This window comes from Syngnathus leptorhynchus, chromosome 2 (genome assembly GCF_054491065.1).
Source record: "Syngnathus leptorhynchus isolate UIUO chromosome 2, UIUO_Slep, whole genome shotgun sequence".
NCBI lineage: Eukaryota > Metazoa > Chordata > Actinopteri > Syngnathiformes > Syngnathidae > Syngnathus > Syngnathus leptorhynchus.
This window is the reverse complement of record NC_141196.1, coordinates 25,045,495-25,065,055: the sequence shown is the minus strand read 5'-3', so window position 1 is coordinate 25,065,055 and position 19,561 is coordinate 25,045,495. Positions and strand designations below refer to the sequence as shown.

Below are 19,561 nucleotides of genomic sequence, written 5' to 3'. Positions count from 1 at the left end.
TGGGGTCGGGGAGAGGGAGCAAAAACAAACTCCAGCCGAATCGGCTACTACAGGTTAATTAAAGGCCATATCATAGAAATACGTCTTTAAACGTGTCTTAAATGTTTCTACTGAGGTAGCAGTTCTAATATCCATTGGTAGGGCATTCCAGAGCTCTGGAGCCCGAATAGAAAATGCTCTAGCCCCTGCAGACATTTTCTTGGCCCTCTGTGTCACTAAAAGACTAGCGTTTTGCAAACGAAGGTTACGAGACGGAACATAGGGGAACAACTAAGTCGACGAGATATGAAGGCGCTAAGCCATGCAATGATTTATAGGTTAATAGGAGAACCTTAGTGTCACATCTTAAATGGACCGGGAGCCAGTGTAAATTGGCTAATATTGGGGTAATGTGATCCAATTTTCTTGTCCGTGAGAGCAGCCTTGCAGCAGCATTTTGTACTAACTGTAGACTTTTGATGCTGGACTTGGGAAGACCAGAGAATAATGCATTCCAGTAGTCCAGGCGCGACGTGATAAATGCATGTATGATAATTTCTGCATCACCGGTCGAGAGGATTGGGCGAATCTTAGCAATATTACGAAGGTGAAAAAATGCTATTCTGGTTATATTCTTAATGTGCTTTTGAAAGGAGAGCGTTTGGTCAAATATTACCCCGAGATTTGTTACAGTATCACTCTGAGTGATAGTACGGTTATCTAGAGTTAAAGTGGTTTCCTTAAATAAATGGTGATAACGGGCTGAACCAATTATCAACATCTCAGTTTTATCTGGGTTCAGACGAAGGAAGTTGAGAGACATCCATTGCTTGATCTCCGCAAGGCATGCCTCAAGATTACAAAAGTCACGCGGATCTGTCATTGATAATGGCATATATAATTGGGTGTCATCCGCGTAACATTGAAAACTAATATTATATTTACGTATTATGTCCCCAAGCGGAGTCATATAAATATTAAGTAGAATTGGTCCTAGTACCGATCCCTGTGGGACACCACACGTAACTTTATAGAGCTCAGAGGACGCATTGCCATGGACCACTCGGCGCGTCCTGTCTGATAGATACGAATGAAACCAGCCTAGTGCTGACCCCGAAATACCAACACAACCTTTAAGACGCTCTAATAAAATATTGAAGTCAACAGTGTCGAAGGCAACACTAAGATCGAGTAGTAATAATACCGATGAAGTATTTGAATCCATAGCTAAGAGGAGATCATTAGTTACTTTAGCAAGTGCCGTCTCAGTGGAATGATTAGCTCTAAACCCAGACTGAAAATATTCATATCGATTATTAGCGACCATGTAATCAATTAGCTGCTGCGCTACTACTTTTTCAAGCAGTTTTGCTATGAATGGGAGATTTGAAACTGGCCTATAGTTACTGAGACAGTACAGGTCAAGATTTGGTCGCTTAAGTAGCGGTTTAATGATAGCGGTTTTAAAGGCTGTTGGCACTATCCCAGAGGAGACAGACAGATTAATTCTATTTAAAACGGACGGTCCTAAGATTTGAAATAATTCTTTAAATAGTTTGGCTGGAAGCGGGTCAAGTAAACATGTTGTTTGTTTAGCCGCACTAACTAATTGTGTAAGCCTTTCGAGGGACACGCTTTTAAAATTTGATAGGGTTATTGCATGATCGTCGGCGCCGGTAATCGGCGGTCCTGACTGAGCGATCGGAATGGTCATCTTGATCTCATCCCTAATGGATTCAATCTTTCGAGCAAAGAATTTCATGAACTCGTCAGCCGAGTGAAAGGAGCTATCGGGGGTCGGCTGGCGTAGTGTAAGCTTTGCCACTGTATCAAATAGGTATTTAGGATTGTTCTTATTGAGAATAATGACCTGCGAATAATAACAAGTTTTTGCTAAGATAAGCGCATCTTTATACTTCAGGAGGCTTGGCGCCATGCCTGATGGAAAACCTCAAGTTTGGTTAAACGCCATTTGCGCTCATGCTTTCTACTTAATTGCTTAAGCGAACGTGTTTCATCTGTGAACCACGGAGTAGGCAATCTACGGCGAGTTTTCAGACGTAGCGGCGCCACAGAGTCAATGGCATTTAACAATGTAGCATTGAATTCATTTGTAAGATTATCAATAGAGCCAGTATATGAGGGAAATACGGCCGTTGCTGGTGGCCCAGATAGCGCAGTCGCAGTCATGGAGTTAATATTACGGCTGCTATAATTCTGATTGCTCTCTTGTCTTTGACTAAGAACTAAAATTTCAAATTTTATTAAGTAGTGATCAGACAAAACAGTAGTGTATGGCAGTACTGTTATATTAGAGGTTGCCAGTCCTCGGGATAATACCAAATCTAAGGTATTACCATTCTTATGCGTTGCTACCTGTACGGCTTGCGTAAAACCAAACGTATCAATTAGAGTCTGAAACGCCGAAGTAAGTGGCTCTGACGGTAAATTCATGTGGACGTTAAAATCGCCCATGATTATTATATTATCCGCATTTGTCACTAGATCAGCCACGAATTCTGAAAATTCATCCAGGAAGCCAGAGTAAGCCCCAGGTGGACGGTAAATAACAGCAAGATAAAATGACGGTAAAGCGGTGGATCGGACAGTGAGAACTTCAAATGTTTTAAATATGTTAATCGAACGAGGCGTGAATCTAAGATCGGAATTTGAGATGAGGGCAACACCCCCACCCTTTTTTCGAGGACGCGCCACATGCGAGCTCACAAAATTTGGAGGCAAGGCCTCATTAAGCGGTAGCAGTTCATTAGGTTTGTGATGAGGTCATTAACGAGAACTGCTTTCGTATGAAGCGATCTAATATTCATAAAACCAAGTTTAAGTTTAATCGGTTGATCAGGGTTTGTATTTATCAAAATATTTTTAAACGAAATGAAAGTAAGATTGTGTTCTCTAGGCCTGACATCACCTCTCAATTGTTTATTCGCGCGGTGGGACGATACGACCGTAGGAATTTGATAGTAAATATTTGGTACACACGTAATATTATCTGAAACAGGCACCATATCATCAGCTATACCGGTCGGGGTGGAGCGATTGGATTTGTCTGCCACCTCAGTAGAAAGTGTGTTCATGTGTACTGTAGCACTTCAAACTGTGACGCTCTAGTCTACACAAGGAGCTATGTGCATGCTGGAAGTCTAGCCTAGCGCTAGTTAACTTTAACTTAACTGACTCCAAACCCATCCTGACAGGTGGTCTAGTCACCTGTGCTCCGGCCTGCTCTAAGGTGACCTGTCATGAGTGGCTCAAACAGTAATCTATATTCCTAGAAAGAGTGAAGGCGCCTTCACGGTTAGGATGAAGGCCGTCCTTCCTCAGCAGGTCAGGGCGGCCCCAGAAGGAGGACCAGTTATCTATGAAATACAGTCCCTGCTTTTTACAGAACCCAGCCATCCATCGATTAAGGGAGACTAATCTACTAAACCTCTCATCAGAGCCTCTCCCAGGCAGGGGGCCAGAGACAAATACTTGATGCCGACTCATCTTTCTGGCGAGATCACAAGTCCTCGCTATGTTTCTCTTTGTGATCTCAGATTGCCTCATCCTAACATCATTGGCGCCGACGTGTATCACTATATCAGAGTAGCTAGTGTTGTTGGAACTACGCTGTTGACTAGTCCTATTGCGAGTCAGCTCCCTAAGATTAGCTTCTATGTCGGGTGCTCTGCCCCCAGGAATACACATTACCGTGGCTGGATTTTTAAGCGTGATATTGCGGGTGATGGAGTCACCTATGACCAAGGTGCGAGGGCCGAGATGACTTTGGACGGCTATGCGTTTTACCTGGCTCATCGCGATTAGCAAGCCGCTTGGGGCTAATGCTAACGGGGCTAGCGGGCTGACTACAGTCCGCGACTGTGTCCGCCACATCTACTGTTATCGCACTATTCTACTCTAACTGGCGGACACGTCCCTCTAGCAGGGACAACCTCTCTAACAGAAGGGTGCAGTTAGTGCACGAAGCAGTACAAACCTCTTGTTCCGCAGCCATACTTATGTGTCCGATGATCGACGATAGACAAACGGCCACCACAGTAGCAACCCGCAACATTTAATTTATAGCGATGATGTCACTCAACCCCCATTTAACTCTAAATGGACCCACAATGGTACAATTTGTTTGTGCTGGTTTGTGCCGCAAGAAGTTTCGTTTGTGCTGCTACGGTTTCATAGATATTGCACAATTAATTTATTGCGATGACGTCACTTAGACCCTTTTTCTTCCAAATGGACCCAAAATGGTACCGTTCGTTTGTGCTGGTTTGTGCTGCAAAAATGTTCATTTGTTCTGGTACGGTTTCGTAGATATTAAACATTTGATTTATTGCGATGACATCATTCAGCCCTCATTGACCACGAAATGGACCCAAAATGGTACCGTTTTGGAATTTCATCTTAGCCAATTCGTCTGGGCCAAATCCAGTACAGACTCGCGCACCATCTTTTACCATCCTATCCACCATGTAATTCAACATTGGCAAGCATCACAGGAAAATAAACTGATGGACTTCGGAGATTCTGAGCCAAGCCACCTGCAAAATTTGGCCACCCTGCGCAAGGCAAAACAAGAGAAAAATGATTTGGCATTAGGTGACAAAAATCTAATTTTCTCATTGCAGATGTTGAAATACAGTGCACCTCACAGTGACAGCATCAAAGACATTGGACTTGACACAATTTTCTGTCACTATTGGAGTCAAACACAAATGTCTGTGTACAAGACCTTAAAGAAATCTCACCCAATATTATATGTTGATACAACTGGCTGAATAGTCAAAAATCTGATGAGACCGAATGGCATGTCTGGCCATATCTTCCTGTATCAGGGTGTTATGACAGGGCATACCAGCTCCAGTATCCCAGTCGTGCAGATGCTGTCAGAGAAGCATGATGTTAATGCTATCACACAGTGGCTGAAGGAATGGATCCATGCAGGTGCACCTGTTCCTAAAGAAGCAGTGAGTGACTTTTCTCTGGCGATTCTTGGAGCTCTAGTCAAGGCTTTTACCCCTCATCCTGATCTGAATGAGTGCTTTAAAATGTTTACATGGGAATCAACCTGGACATCTACCCCCATGTTTTGTCAGGGTACATGTAGCACACTGCATTAAGATGATCTGCCGATGGGACTGCCTGAAAACCAAAAGACCTCGTGTTAGGGGTTTGTTTGTCAGGTCAATAGCACAGCTTCTTCAGTCACAATGTTTGCAACATGCAAAAGAACTTCTTGGTGCTATCACCATTGTGGCACTGAGTGAAACAGAGGGTAATGACAGTTCTGGAGCCCCTATCGCATCAGAAAAGTGCAAGAAATACTTTGAGAGCGCAAATCGTAGAAGAATTTGTCCCCATTTCACATGAGGAAGTTGAGGGACAAGAACCAGGTGATGCATTAAATCAGCACATCCAGACAGTGAGTGACGGAAATATGTGAGGAGAGCAGGTCACTTGCCATGGCTGATGGGGATCGAGACAACATCCACTTCCTCCCTGAGATTATTCCCCACATAACAAGACTTGGAAGTTACTTGCCACTCTGGACATTAATAATGGTCCCTCTCTTTAAAAGCACCAGCATCATTGCAAGTTCCGCAGCTGTTGAAGCAGAGTTCAAAAACATAAAAAGGCCTTTTCAAGCATGAAAGCCTACCCATTCGTGTGGACCGATTTGTTGCTTGTCATCAAAAGTGAAAAGGATGTGTGTGATGCCACGACTGTCAAAGAGCCTGACAATGTCTGCACTACTTCTCAAACTGAAGTAGTAAACAAAAGGGAAAAAAAATCTCATCCTGGAGGGGAGCCAAATGCATCTATTGACAGTCTTCCAATGGATGATAATGCAGTTGAAAACTGGAGAGGTTTAGCGGTCCCACCGAAAAAAAGAAAGACAACTTCATATCTCTCTCCTTGTCCTGAATGGCTGCATATTGATACAAAAGTGGGTTTGAAAAAAGTCACGGTACCGTTGTTGAAAAACGGGAACCATCAACAGCCTGTTAAACTTCGCACATCCAAAGTGTCTGTGCTCAATACTTGTGCATTTGATCCCGTCTTTCAATTCTTATGCTGTTCTTTCTGTGAAAGTTTTTCATTTGAAAAGACTGTTCTGAACTATGAACGTGGGAACCAATTCCTCCACCTGTTGAAAACCATCACAACACAGGGTGTGAACCCACAGACATACTCACAGAGGGCAGAACTGCTGGGGGAAATATTCAAACCTGTCCTCCTGACCTCTGGTGCTCTCTAAATTGATGCACAATGTCACATCTCCACTGTAATTGAGAGCGCAATGAGGAATATTCCAAGTGTTTATTTGATAAAACAATGCTGCTCACAGTACTGCAGTTTAAGCCAACAAGTAACAAGGCAAGTTTCATTTGTTTGTACAAACACTGCTGTCCTGCAGACCTGTGGCATGGCTTATCTTCAGACTGCTGTTGAAGTGGGACACAGCCTTCCTGACTCTCTCTGCCTCAGGCCAATTGAAAATCCTTCTCAGTGCAATGAAAACACAGGACAACAGTACAGGCAAGGCTCTGTGTTCAGGGAATGTTACTCACAGCTACAATCTGGGAGAGTTTGTGTGGATTGACACTGACCTTGGTAGCAGTTGCAAGGAAGTTGCCTTGTTTGGATTTCCCTCCAGTCTGGAGTTAAAAGAGAAGACTTTTACTTTGAGAGCAGTCATTGCCTTTGAACCAGGACTGACCCAGGATTCTCTTGGGCATTATGTGGCATACTGCAGGAGGACTGCATATGCCTGGGAGTTGTATAATGACCTGGGAAGTGGAGTGAAAGCAGCATCAGTAAATACTAAGATTTCCCCACATGCTGTGTTCTACACAGTGCAGTGATGCATTGTTTGAATTGTTGAAAAACAGTGTTGATAATGTTACCTTTGGGGTTGCTATTGTTTGGTGGCCGTTTGTCTACCGTCGATCATCGGACACGTAAGTATGGCTGCGGATCAAGAGGTTTGTACGGCTTCGTGCACCAACTGCACCCTTCTGTTAGAGAGGTTGTCCCTGCTAGAGGGAGGTGTCCACCAGTTAGAGCAGAATAGTGCGACAACAGTAGATGTGTTGTTGCGGACTGTAGTCAGCCCGCTAGCCCCGTTAGCATTAGCCCCAAGCGGCTTGCTAATCGCGATGAGCCAGGTTAGACGCATAGCCGTCCAAATTCATCTCGGTCTACTAGCCCTCGCACCTTGGTCATAGGTGACTCAATCACCCGAGATATCACGCTTAAAAATCCAGCCACGGTAATGTGTATTTCTGGGGGCAGAGCACCCGACATAGAAGCTAATCTTAGGGAGCTGACTCGCAATAGGACTAGTCAACAGCGTAGTTCCAACAACACTAGCTACTCGGACATAGTGATACACGTCGGCGCCAATGATGTTAGGATGAGGCAATCTGAGATCACAAAAAAAAACATAGCGAGGACTTGTGATCTCGCCAGAAAGATGAGTCGGCATCGAGTATTTGTCTCTGGCCCCCTGCCTGGGAGAGGCTCTGATGAGATTAGTAGATTAGTCTCCCTTAATCGAGGGATGGCTGGGTTCTGTAAAAAGCAGGGACTGTATTTTATAGATAACTGGTCCTCCTTCTGGGGCCGCCCCGACCTGCTGAGGAAGGACGGCCTTCATCCTAACCGTGAAGGCGCCTTCACTCTTTCTAGGAATATAGATTACTGTTTGAGCCACTCATGACAGGTCACTTTAGAGCAGGTCGGGGCACAGGTGATTCGACCACCTGTCAGGATGGGTTTGGAGTCAGTTAAGTTAAAGTTAACTAGCGCTAGGCTAGACTTCCAGCATGCGCAGAGCTCCTTGTGTAGACTAGAGCGTCACAGTTTGAATAGTGCTACAGTACATGTGAACACACTTTCTACTGAGGTAGTAGACAAATCCAATCGCTCCACCCTGACCGGTATAGCTGATGATACGGTGCCTCTTTCAGATAATATTACATGTGTACCAAATATTTACTATCAAATTCCTACGGTTGTTTCATTCCACCGCGCTAATAAACAATTGAGAAGTGATGTCAGGCCTAGAGAACACAATCTTACTTTCATTTAGTTTAAAAACTATTTGATAGATACAAACCCTGATCGACTGATTACACTTAAACTCAGTTTTATGAATATTAGATCGCTTCATACAAAAGCAGTTCTCGTTAATGACCTCATCACGGAACATAATCCAAATGTATTTGGTCTTTGCGAGACCTGGTTAAAACCTAATGAACTGCTGCCGCTTAATGAGGCCTCGCCTCCAAATTTTGTGAGCTCACATGTGGCGCGTCCTCAAAAAAAGGGTGGGGGTGTTGCCCTCATCTCAGATTCCAATCTTAGATTTACGCCTCGTTCGATTAACTCTAACTGATACGTTTGGTTTTACGGAAGCCGTACAGGCAGCAACGCATAAAAATGGAAATACCTTAGATCTGGTATTATCCCGAGGACTGGCAACCTCAAATATAACAGTACTGCCATACACTACTGTTTTGTCTGATCATTACTTAATAAAATTTGAACTTTCAGTTCTTAGTCAAAGACAAGAGAGCAATCCGAATTCTAGCAGTCGTAATATTAACTCCATGACTGCAACTGCGCTATCTGAGCAACTGCTACCAGCAACTGCCGTATTCCCCCCATATACCGGCTCTATTGATAATCTTACAAATGAATTCAATGCTGCATTGTTAAATGCCATCGACTCTGTGGCGCCGCTACATCTGAAAACTCGCCGTAGATTGCCTACTCCGTGGTTCACGGATGAAACACGTACGCTTAAGCAGTTATGTAGAAAGCATGAACGCAAATGGCGTTTAACCAAACTTGAGGTTTTCCATCAGGCATGGCGCGACAGCCTCCTGAAATATAAAGATGCGCTTATCTTAGCAAAAACTCGATATTTTTTGCAAGTCATCAATCTCAATAAAAACAATCCTAAATACCTACTTGATACAGTGGCAAAGCTAACATTAGGGATAAGATAAAGATGACCATTCCGATCGCTCAGTTGAGACCGCCGATTACCAGCGCTGACGATCATGCAATAACCCTTTCAAATTTTAAAAGCGCGTCCCTCTAAAGGCTTACACAATTAGTTAGCGCGGCTAAACAAACAACATGTTTACTCGACCCGCTTCCAGCCAAACTATTTCAAGAATTATTTCAAATCTTAGGACCGTCCGTTTTCAATATAATTAATTATATTATAATATTTTATATTAATTATATTATAATAATATTATATATTATAATAATTAAAACTGCTATCATTAAACCGCTACTTAAGCGACCAAATCTTGACCCGGACTGTCTCAGTAATTATAGGCCAGTTTCAAATCTCCCATTCATAGCAAAACTTCTTGAAAAAGTAGTCGCGCAGCAGCTTATTGATTATTACATGGTCGCTAATAATCGATTTGAATCTTTTCAGTCTGGTTTTAGAGCTAATCATTCCACTCAGACGGCACTCGCTAAAGTGACTAATATTTTCCTCATAGCTATGGATTCAAACACTTCATCGGTATTGTTACTACTCGATCTTATTGCTGCCTTCGACACTGTAGACTTTGATATTTTATTAGAGCGTCTTAAAGGTTGTGTTGGTATTTCAGGGTCAGCACTATGCTGGTTTAACTCATATCTATCAGACAGGACGCACCGAGTGGTCCATGGCAATACGTCCTCTGAGCTCTGTAAGGTTACGTGTGGTGTCCCACAGGGATCGGTACTAGGACCAATTCTATTTAATATTTATATGATTCCGCTTGGGGACATAATACGTAAATAGAATATTAGTTTTCAATGTTACGCGGATGACACCCATTATATATGCCGTTATCAATGACAGATCCGCGGGACTGTTGTAAATTTGAGGCATGCCTTGCGGAGATCAAGCAATGGATGTCTCTCAACTTCCTTCGTCTGAATCCAGATAAAACTGAGATGTTGATAATTGGTTCAGCCAATTGCGGCCCGTGGTCAAATTTTATCAGGGTTAGGGTTAGTATGTGTCCCGCCGCCATTGTTGACCAGCGCTTTAATACACACGTACCAAAGCTATTTTATATTTATGCCGCAGAAATGTAATCTCGCGCGACCCGGCGTGATTTCACAGCGAGAACATGACTCCAGCTGTCCTCCTATGCGGAGCATGCGCAAGTCAAATGCGGAAATAAACCCGTTGTAAAAAGGGTACGCGCGAACCGGCTGCGTGAACCCTGTGTGAAATGTTCATGAGGCGAAAATAATTTTAAACTCATGTAAATTTAAGGTATTTCATACAGTTTGTTCAATGTTATCGTATTTTATGTATTACTTATAACTCCTGTTTAAAATGTTCATGAGGCGAAAATAATTTTAAACTCATGTAAATTTAAGGTATTTCATAGTTTGTTCAATGTTATCGGACTCTTCAGATATAAATGAAAGGCAGAAATTGTGTTTTTAGAGTTGTTCACATCTGCCTGAGTGGTTTATATTTGGTTATTTTGTCATTTTAAAAATAAAGACAATTGGGAGAATGAAATTTGTTTTATAACAGTGTTTATTTGGATGAAATTGTAGTTAAAAAAATGTCCGAAAAAACTATTGGCCCCCGGGCCCCTTCACTTTATCAAATCTGCCCCTCCTTGCAAAAAGTTTGGACACCCCTGATTTAAGATGTGACATCAAGGTTCTTCTATTAACCTATAAATCATTGCATGGCTTAGCGCCTTCATATCTCGTCGACCAGGTGTTCCTTATGTTCTGTCTCGTAACCTTAGTTCGCAAAACGCTAGTCTTACTACTACAGCGCAGTGGCCTAGTAGTAGAGTGTCCGCCCTGAGACTGGAAGGTTGTGGGTTCAAACCCCAGCCGGATGATTATTGGGACTTTGACTTTTAGTGACACCGAGGGCCAAGAAAATGTCTGCAGGGTCTAGAGCATTTTCTATTCTGGCTCCAGAGCTCTGGAATGCCCTACCAATGGATATTTGAACTGCTACCTCAGTAGAAACATTTAAGACACGTTTAAAGATATATTTCTATGATATGGCCTTTAATTAACCTGTAGTGGCCAATTCGGCTGGAGTTTGTTTTTGCTCCCTTTCCCCACCCCACTTCCCTCACTCCTCCCCGGCTGAGGAGGTGGTTAGGTGACACCCAAGCTGACAGCGGCTATCTAGATTCTCGTGGACCAAATTCAGGATGAAGGAACTGCAGCGGATTACCCTCCTCAAAGACACTGCCAGCTGAGAGACATAGTCTCTCCAGCGCGTCCTGGGTTGTCCACGGGGTCTCCTACCTTTTTACATTTTGTTATACAATAGAGGATTACATATCCAAACTCGAACAATTTTTAAATATGGATTTTCGGTCGAAGGTCACCAGTAAAGAAAGACAAACTTCGGAGTTAAAAGGTTTGATTCGGACAACGGGACTTCAAATGGAGCGGTACGCACGATCGAAAACAAGTTTTTGAATCCATGTGCTTTATTGAGTGTTATTGTGTGTGAAGACTGATGATATGGGATTTTAATTAAAATAGTTCAAATTAATAATAATGAATAAGCTACTCTAGCGCAGCGTTCCCCAACCTTTTTTGTAACACGGTTAGGTGTCGGACAAATTTTACCCCTGACGTCAGTGCCTCCCCAGTCATGGATCTCTCAACATGTCACTGGTAGGTAGGAAGGTAGGTAGGTAGGTAGGTAGGTAGGTAGGTAGGTAGGTAGGTAGGTAGGTAGGTAGGTAGGTAGGTAGGGGGAGGGAAAGAGTGTGAGACTTTATTGAGAGAGGGAGGGAATTCAGGAGCCAGCAGTTCGATACAGAAACACTCAGATAGGTAAATAGATATACAACATCGCTTAATATTAAATAGATTAATAATTGATAGATAAACAATATACAGTGTCACACACAGACGCAAGATCAGGTAGCTTCGTGCCCACAACAGAAACTGCCTTCCTCACTAGTTTGTCCAGGCGGGAGCATCTCTCTTCTTATCGCCAATAAATGAGGGATCAATGTACTTTGTTAGATTTTTTAATATTCAAGACCAACACAGTTATTTTCAATATCAGGGTTTGTTTTTTCAAGTACAAAACATTTGACCCAAATCCAACTTCATAGATAGGAAAAATAAATGGCCAAGGCAATGGAGGAGTGGGTCAAGAAGAATCAAATGCAAAACTGTGACTTACCCAGACCTCAAGCCATTAAAACTGAGCTGAACCTTTGAGTTGTCATGCAAGAGCCTTAAATGATAAAGAAAATAGATAAGATCTTTAAAGTGGAATAGGTCCCTACTGACTCTAATTTGTAACTTCCCTAAAGCCCACCCGTTTATATTTCAGAATCTGACTCCCTATTCATATATATATATATATATATATATATATATATATATATATATATATATATATATATATATATATATATATATATATATTCAAGATTCACAGATCAAATAATTATTTTTCTCACTGTACCTAAACTTTACTTGTATCCAGACAATAATTAATTGTTATCAATAACTCACTTTGGCAGGTGTTTCACTACCTAAGCCTGGCACTTCTTACATTCTTCATGGTGGAGATAGCCGGCAAACTGTTCGCATATCGCCTTGAGTTCTTCCAACATAAGTTCGAGGTGTTTGACGCGTTGGTGGTGATGCTGTCTTTTGTGCTGGACATAGTCTTCATCTTCCATGATGATGTATTTGATGGAATGGGTCTACTTATCCTGCTGCGTCTCTGGAGGGTGGCTAGAATCATCAATGGTGAGTAAAACAGTAATGAAGAAATATTGAATGTAAGATGATTTGAAGAAGCTGTGCAACTTGAGTAGCATGACAGGTGCAGCAACACAAACTATCCATCCATCCATCCATCCATCCATCCATCCATCCATCCATCCATCCATCCATCCATCCATCCATCCATCCATCCATCCATCCATCCATCCATCCATCCATCCATCCATCTTCTTCCGCTTATCCGGGGTCAGGTTGCGGGGGCGGCAGGTTTAGGAGGGACTCCCAGACTTCCCTCTCCCCAGCCACTTCATCCAGCTCATCCCGGGGGATCCCAAGGCGTTCCCAGGCCAGCTGAGAGACATAGTCTCGCCAGCGCGTCCTGGGTCTTCCTCGGGGTCTCCTACTGGTGGGACATGCCTGGAGCACCTCCCCAGGTAGGAATTTGTAATGATTCGAGTCAGACCGGCATCAACAGAAGAGACCACTTGGGTTGTGAAGGGAAGCTAGAAAAGAGGGGGTTTTTTTGCCGCAAAATGAATGCACGTTAAGATGACCCCTTAACTTTAAAAGGGAACTCAAGTTATAGCCGCTTCCAGGAGGCATCCTGATGAGATGCCCGAGCCACCTCATCTGGCTCCTCTCAACGTGGAGGAGCAGCGGCTCTACTCCGAGTATCTCCCGGATGACCGAGCTTCTCACCCTATCTCTAAGGGAGAGCCCGGACACCCTGCGGAGGAAACTCATTTCGTTCAACCAATCTCGTTCTTTCGGTCACGACCCATAGCTCGTGACCACAGGTGAGGGTAAGAGCGTAGATCGACTGGAAAATCGAGAGCTTTGCCATTTGGCTCATCTCTCTCTTCACCACGACAGACCGGTACAGAGTCCGCATTACTGCCGACGCTGCATCGCTCCGCCTGTCGATCTCGCGCTCCATCTTACCCTTACTCGTGAACAAGACCCCAAGATACTCTAACTCCTCCACTTCGGGCAGGATCTCATCCCCCGATCCGGATTAGCAATCCTGTCCAAAAAAATTATGAACAGAACACTTGTGTCATTATTATTGTGTGAAGGCGAAGGCATCAGACTCCCAACCTCAGTGTCTTGGGTTCAATCCCCGCATTGGGCAACTTCATCAATATGACGTCCTGTTCTTTTGCGCTTTATTCTGGCTGTCTGCTGTATGCACGCTTGCTCAATTTTGCTTCTCTTATTTATCTATTTCTTTATTTATTTATTGTTTATTTATTTGGGTTATTTGCTTTTACTTATTCATCGCTCTTGTCTATTCGTTTTTACTTTTTGTGCTATTTGCTTGTATGTCATTTCTCATCATTTATTTCCCTTTTATTTTTCCTGCTTATCATTTCAACACATCAGTTTCCCCATTTATTTTATTCAACATCATTTATCATCATTAATTTCCCCCTTTTCATTTTTCCCTTTTTCATTTTGTAAAAAGTAGAATAACAATAGTGCAAAGGTCTTCGCCTTCACTCGCAATTTCTCCAGAAATTGCAATTCTAGTTTTTTTTATTATTAAACAACTTATTCCTCCCACTTTTTTGACACCTAACTAGTCCCACATGCTTCAACCGATTCACCCGTTCCAACATTCACTTGTTCCAAAAATTCACATCATGCTTACTGCCATTTTTCTTGTTCATAACATTTACCGTTTTTGCCTAATTATCAAATTTGTGCCTTAAAATTCCCCATTCATTCTTCCCACTCTCATTCAACACGAGCTATTTTCCCGTAGTGGGTTAGATTCTCACATTGGGCGTCTTGTCATTACACAAATTCACGCGCTTGCTACCATTTTTCCTCACATTTAGCGAATTCCACCGTTTCAACGACACTCCGCATTATCCATAAATTGCTTTCTCATTTTGCTTTCTTGTGCAAAAACTCAACCTTTCGGGTTGCAATGCGGTGACTCAACAGCTGTTCAGCCATGATTTGCACATTGACATCATCTGTGTGAGAATCAGCAACTTCAACTTCAGGTTACTCAGACTGAGACATCTTCAAACAATTGTGATTAAAGTGATTAAAGTGACCGGAAATTCAATTTCGATGCAAGGATGTGTTCCAAAGTTCAGTATATCCAACTGTGTGGCGAAACATACTTCAAATAAATCCACATTCCATTGTCAAACAAATCTCATTTCAAGTTGAGTTTTCATTTTTTGAGCACTTCCTGATACTTTTTTACTTAATGTGTCAGTTTCAGTTCAGTTTAAATTTCAAAGGTTAGATGTTGTATAGTTCTTGTCACACACTTATCTTAAAACACCGTGTACAGCTGTTGCTCATACCCTTTTGAAGATGGAGGTAGAATGTCCAAAATGGAGGCAAACAGGCATGTAGGCTGAGAGAGAGAGGCAATGGCAGGTAGGCAAGGGTGGTAGGCCAAGCAAGGAAAGGGGGGAGGGGGAATGGCAGGCAGGCAAGCAGGTGGCACACAGGTGCAAATCCAAATTGTTTATAATCCAACTAAGGTTTCAATGTAACGGGTTCCAAGAAGTAAACTAAAGTTTGTTTTCTAAGTTCAAAGTTGTCAAGTTCCAAAATAAATACAGGCTTGTAGTAGCTTGAGTGGCCTTTGAGCGGTAAAAAACTATATCACTAATATTTTCTTTCTTTGTCCAACTGAGACTGGCTGAGACTGACTACTAAATGGGAGCAGCCATCTTTACCTGATCAGGTGACTAACCAGGTGACTAACCAGGTGACCAAAGGCTTTGTCAAATAAAAGTCCATGGCCCAAGGCCAGCAAATTTTAAACAAAAACAAGAATTTAAGCCAAGGAAACTAAATTGGCTCCAACAGGTTTGAATTGCCTATTCTTAAACCAATTTTAAATCTGGGCAGTGGTTATTTTGCAAGAACCGACAACTTTATTGCTTGTGTCATTTTGCCATGAACAGCTCTGGCTCCGGATTCCAGCTATTACCTGGTTCCGGATTCCAGCTGTGGAGGCCAATGTCCGTCCGTTCATTATCTGTACCGTTTTTCCCCATGGGGGTCGCGGGCATGCTGGAGCCTATCCCAGCCATCATCAGGCAGTAGGCAGGGGACACCCTGAACCAGTTGCCAGCCAATCGCAGGGCACACAGAGACGAACAACCATTCACCGACGCACTTAAACCTAGGGGCAATTTGGAGTGCTCAATTGGCCTATTAAGCATGTTTTTTCGGGATGTGGGAGGAAACCCACGCAGGCTCGGGGAGAACATGCAAACTCCACACAGGGAGGGTTGGAGGTGGAATTGAACCCGCACCCTCCTAACTGTGAGGCAGACGTGCTAACCAGTGCACCACCGAGTAGGGCAATGTCAGTCTAATAATTTGATGTTTCTGTCGGCAGATTCATCACAAGCTATAAACACGTGAAACAAAACAGGTTGTTTAATTTCTGATTAGTTACAAGAAATTGGGGTGCTGAATCAAGTCAATGAGTTGCAAGCGCATGACTGACTTCAATATTAGAGCCTTAGGTTTAAATAGTTATGGTAATATTAAGTTAAAATCAAAACACATTTATGTGTCATCAAAAAAATTTTTTGCGCAGAGCATACCAGGTTCGAGAAGTGATTTGTTGAAATTCAGAATCTATTTATCCCATTAAAAATTGATTTTTTTAAAATCCATTCCAAGACTAAAAAAACCCCACCTTTTTTAAGCATTTTTTCATTTGCGCATTTTTGTCCGATCGCGCAACTGCACCGCGCTGGTTCCATTAATGTGACAGAGCTGTCGCTGAAGTTTGGAAAATATTTTAAAAGTTCTGATGTACTTTCCAAAATGTAAGTGGACCTCAGTGCACAGGGAGCTTAAGTTGGTCCGATCGCACAACCGCTGCGCGCCGGGTGTGTCAGACTTGTATCAAGGAGATGACTCGAATGCAGAGTGCCAACAAAAAAGGAATTTATTCTGACAGGCTGGAGTCAGCAAAAAACCAAAACCACCTCAAAAGAGGGAAAACAAGGTGGCAAAAAACAAAAACTGAAAAACACAATGCTTAGGTTGACGACAAAAGTTTATTCACAAACTAGGTTAACAAAAAGGTCTCTTTAACTCACGCAATCGCTGGTGCTCTGGACGGGACAAGACGCACTGGCACAAGACAAGGGGAAGACGCTGACTAAATACACACAGAAGGGTAAGGACACAGGTGTACACAATCAGGATCAAGGGCACAGGTGCACACGATTAGGATCAGGGAAGACAAGCAGACTGCACAGAGGAAGGGCCCACGAACTGAAACGAGAGAAGTTACTTATCAAAATAAAACAGCAAGAGACAATATGACAAAAAGACAAGACAACAAAAACCCTCAAAACATGACGGCAAGACAGGGCAGGGCGTTCACTGAGTTCAAGAGCGTCTTTGTGTTTTCAGATGGTTTTATTGCTCCCACTTGCTTTCTTTCGAGGCATGATTAGGGGTTAATACAATCCTTAAAGTAACGAAAATACAATAACAACGAACGGAGTCATGCGGCATCCGGGCCGCGCGGTCGGGTTTTCTCAGGTCCTCTCGGCTCATCTTGCGAGGTTCGACCTCCGAATTTTTGTTCCAACATCGGAAGCAAAAAAATCTCGAATTTTTCGTTCGAACTCCGATTTGTTCAAGAATTGGGATGTTCCAAAACCGAGGTTATTCCTAAGGAAGTCACCAAGTAGCAAATTAATGCCAAAAATAATAATGATTTAATAGATGACTATAAACAACAATGTAAGAATATCAACGCCTCCTCCAATTAGAGTTGTTGTTTGACCATTGTAAAGCGCTAAATAGTGCGCTGGTGTGAATAGGTTTCAAAATAAGAGCCCAAGCAGGAGGTGCAACTGCCTTACTGTATGATGCTGGCTTAACATTGTTTGACGAATCTGACTCAACTCAGTTTATCCATATAGCATTTAAAAAAACACAAAAGCGAAAAGGTCCATTTTTAGTTAAGTAGTCCAGTTTGTATTTTTTGATCGGGAAAATGATTTTTCTATTTTATCTAAGCATTTTGGAGAAATAATAAAATAACAAATGCTTTTAGAAATGCCCAACATAACGGAGATCAGCTAGCCTTAAAATGCATATGGACATCTCAAAGGCCTCTTTCAAGCTCTGAAAACCTCATAAAACAATTCATCTTTCTATTGCTGAGCAAAAAATGAGCAACCTCGTCACATCTGTCCATTTACTTTCATCAGTCACCAACATACGTATGTGAACACAATGCGTTCCGAGAGGCTTTATGTCAGGTGAATTGTTCATAGGTTGTTATATTTTATTGAAATCTGTAAGGGTTCAATTGACTTACATTAACCCTGAAGTCCACAAATGAGGGTACTCCCTCCGCCGCCTATCCAAAAAGGAAGTGCTTTAACAGCCACGCTCACACACTGAAGAGCTTCTCGCTGGACGTCCGGTGCTGCCGATCTTTCCAGCAAGCCGACCTCCTCTTGCAGTTATTTATCGGAAATGTAATTGGCCGATGCGGTCCACGGCAACTCTCCTTGCTGAGTGGCAGGTCGGCCGACATAGGGAGCATTCTTGCTGAGCGGTGGGCTGGCCGACATAGGGAGCAGTCTTGCTGAGTGGTGGGCCGGCCAACACTGTCCACGGTGAGCCTCCTCACAAAGCGACAAGGTGGCTGACATGTTCCACGGCAAGCCTCCTCGCTGAGAGGCAAGCCTTTTTTCATCCTTGAGGAATAGATGTATGTTAATCCTTTCTTTCGGCTGGGTACCACAACGCATCTATGAGGCATCTTTGCTGCCTAAATATTAAAATAATACAGTATTCCAAAACAACAGGACATTGACTTAGCAAAGCAAGCAAGCCAGAAAACAAGAGTAACATGCCTTTGTTGTCTTTACTGACGTAGTCAGGCTGATGTGTCAATTAAGCAGACTCCACCCAATAAGTGAGAACCCAGTAAGTTCACCACCACTTTGTCCCGAAATACTGTTAAATTACTTCTGGGTTTCTTTTTTTCAGGGGTGAAATTGCAGTACTGACCTTTTTTAAGTTTAAGTTTTTCAAACCTTGTGTCACTCCAAATCATTAAACCCTTCAAACGTGGGGCCCTTCGTCATCCCGTGATCAAATCCTTTGTCTTTTATTTAAACAACCCCCGCGCGGCACGGGGGACGTCACTTGCAGTTCACATGAAGGTAATCCCTTGCTACATCGCGGTACGTTTATCGCGGTTTCACTACATCGCAGATTTTTAAATTTGGAAAATTTGTGAAAAAATTTACATTTAAGTCGCTCCTGAGTATAAGTCGCCCCCCCCCAAACTATGGAAAAAAAACGCGACTTATAGTCCGAAAATTACGCTATATACAGTATATCCTATTATTTATGTGATGATTAAATCTATTGCAGGAATCCTAGTGTCAGTAAAAACCCGTGCAGACCAGAAGATGCATAAGCTGAAAGGGAGCTATGACCGTCTCGTAGAAAGAATCACCGAACTACAACAGCACGTTGATAAACTAGTAAGTATTCACTGCTTACTCTTAAGTCCTGAATAAGAGTCCAAATAGCGGACACCAAAATGCATGTAATGCATGGTTGTGTGGGCTGTTGGTGGGCAGGTTGTGCATGACGTAAGATTGTCATTGTTCACTAAAATTCTAAATACCATTGCTAATTTGTGTTTTTCGTTGTGACACTAAGTATGAAATAACTAAAACAAAAAGTTCTCACTTCAAGGGCCCATCAACCAAAGTCTTACTCAGTGTGTGTATGCGTGTGTGCGCGTGCATGCGCGCGCATATTCATG

General features: G+C 42.7%; 1 protein-coding gene across 1 annotated transcript in view; it reads left to right on the top strand.

Moving 5' to 3' along the window:
* hvcn1 (hydrogen voltage-gated channel 1) overlaps window positions 1-19,561 on the top strand; it is a 40,596-nt gene that overhangs the window by 18,266 nt on the left and 2,769 nt on the right. Inside the window, exons 3-4 of the mRNA XM_085934968.1 lie at window positions 12,555-12,786; window positions 19,162-19,274. Coding sequence (XP_085791094.1) covers window positions 12,555-12,786; window positions 19,162-19,274 — 345 coding nt within the window. The remainder of the gene's footprint in view (window positions 1-12,554; window positions 12,787-19,161; window positions 19,275-19,561) is intronic.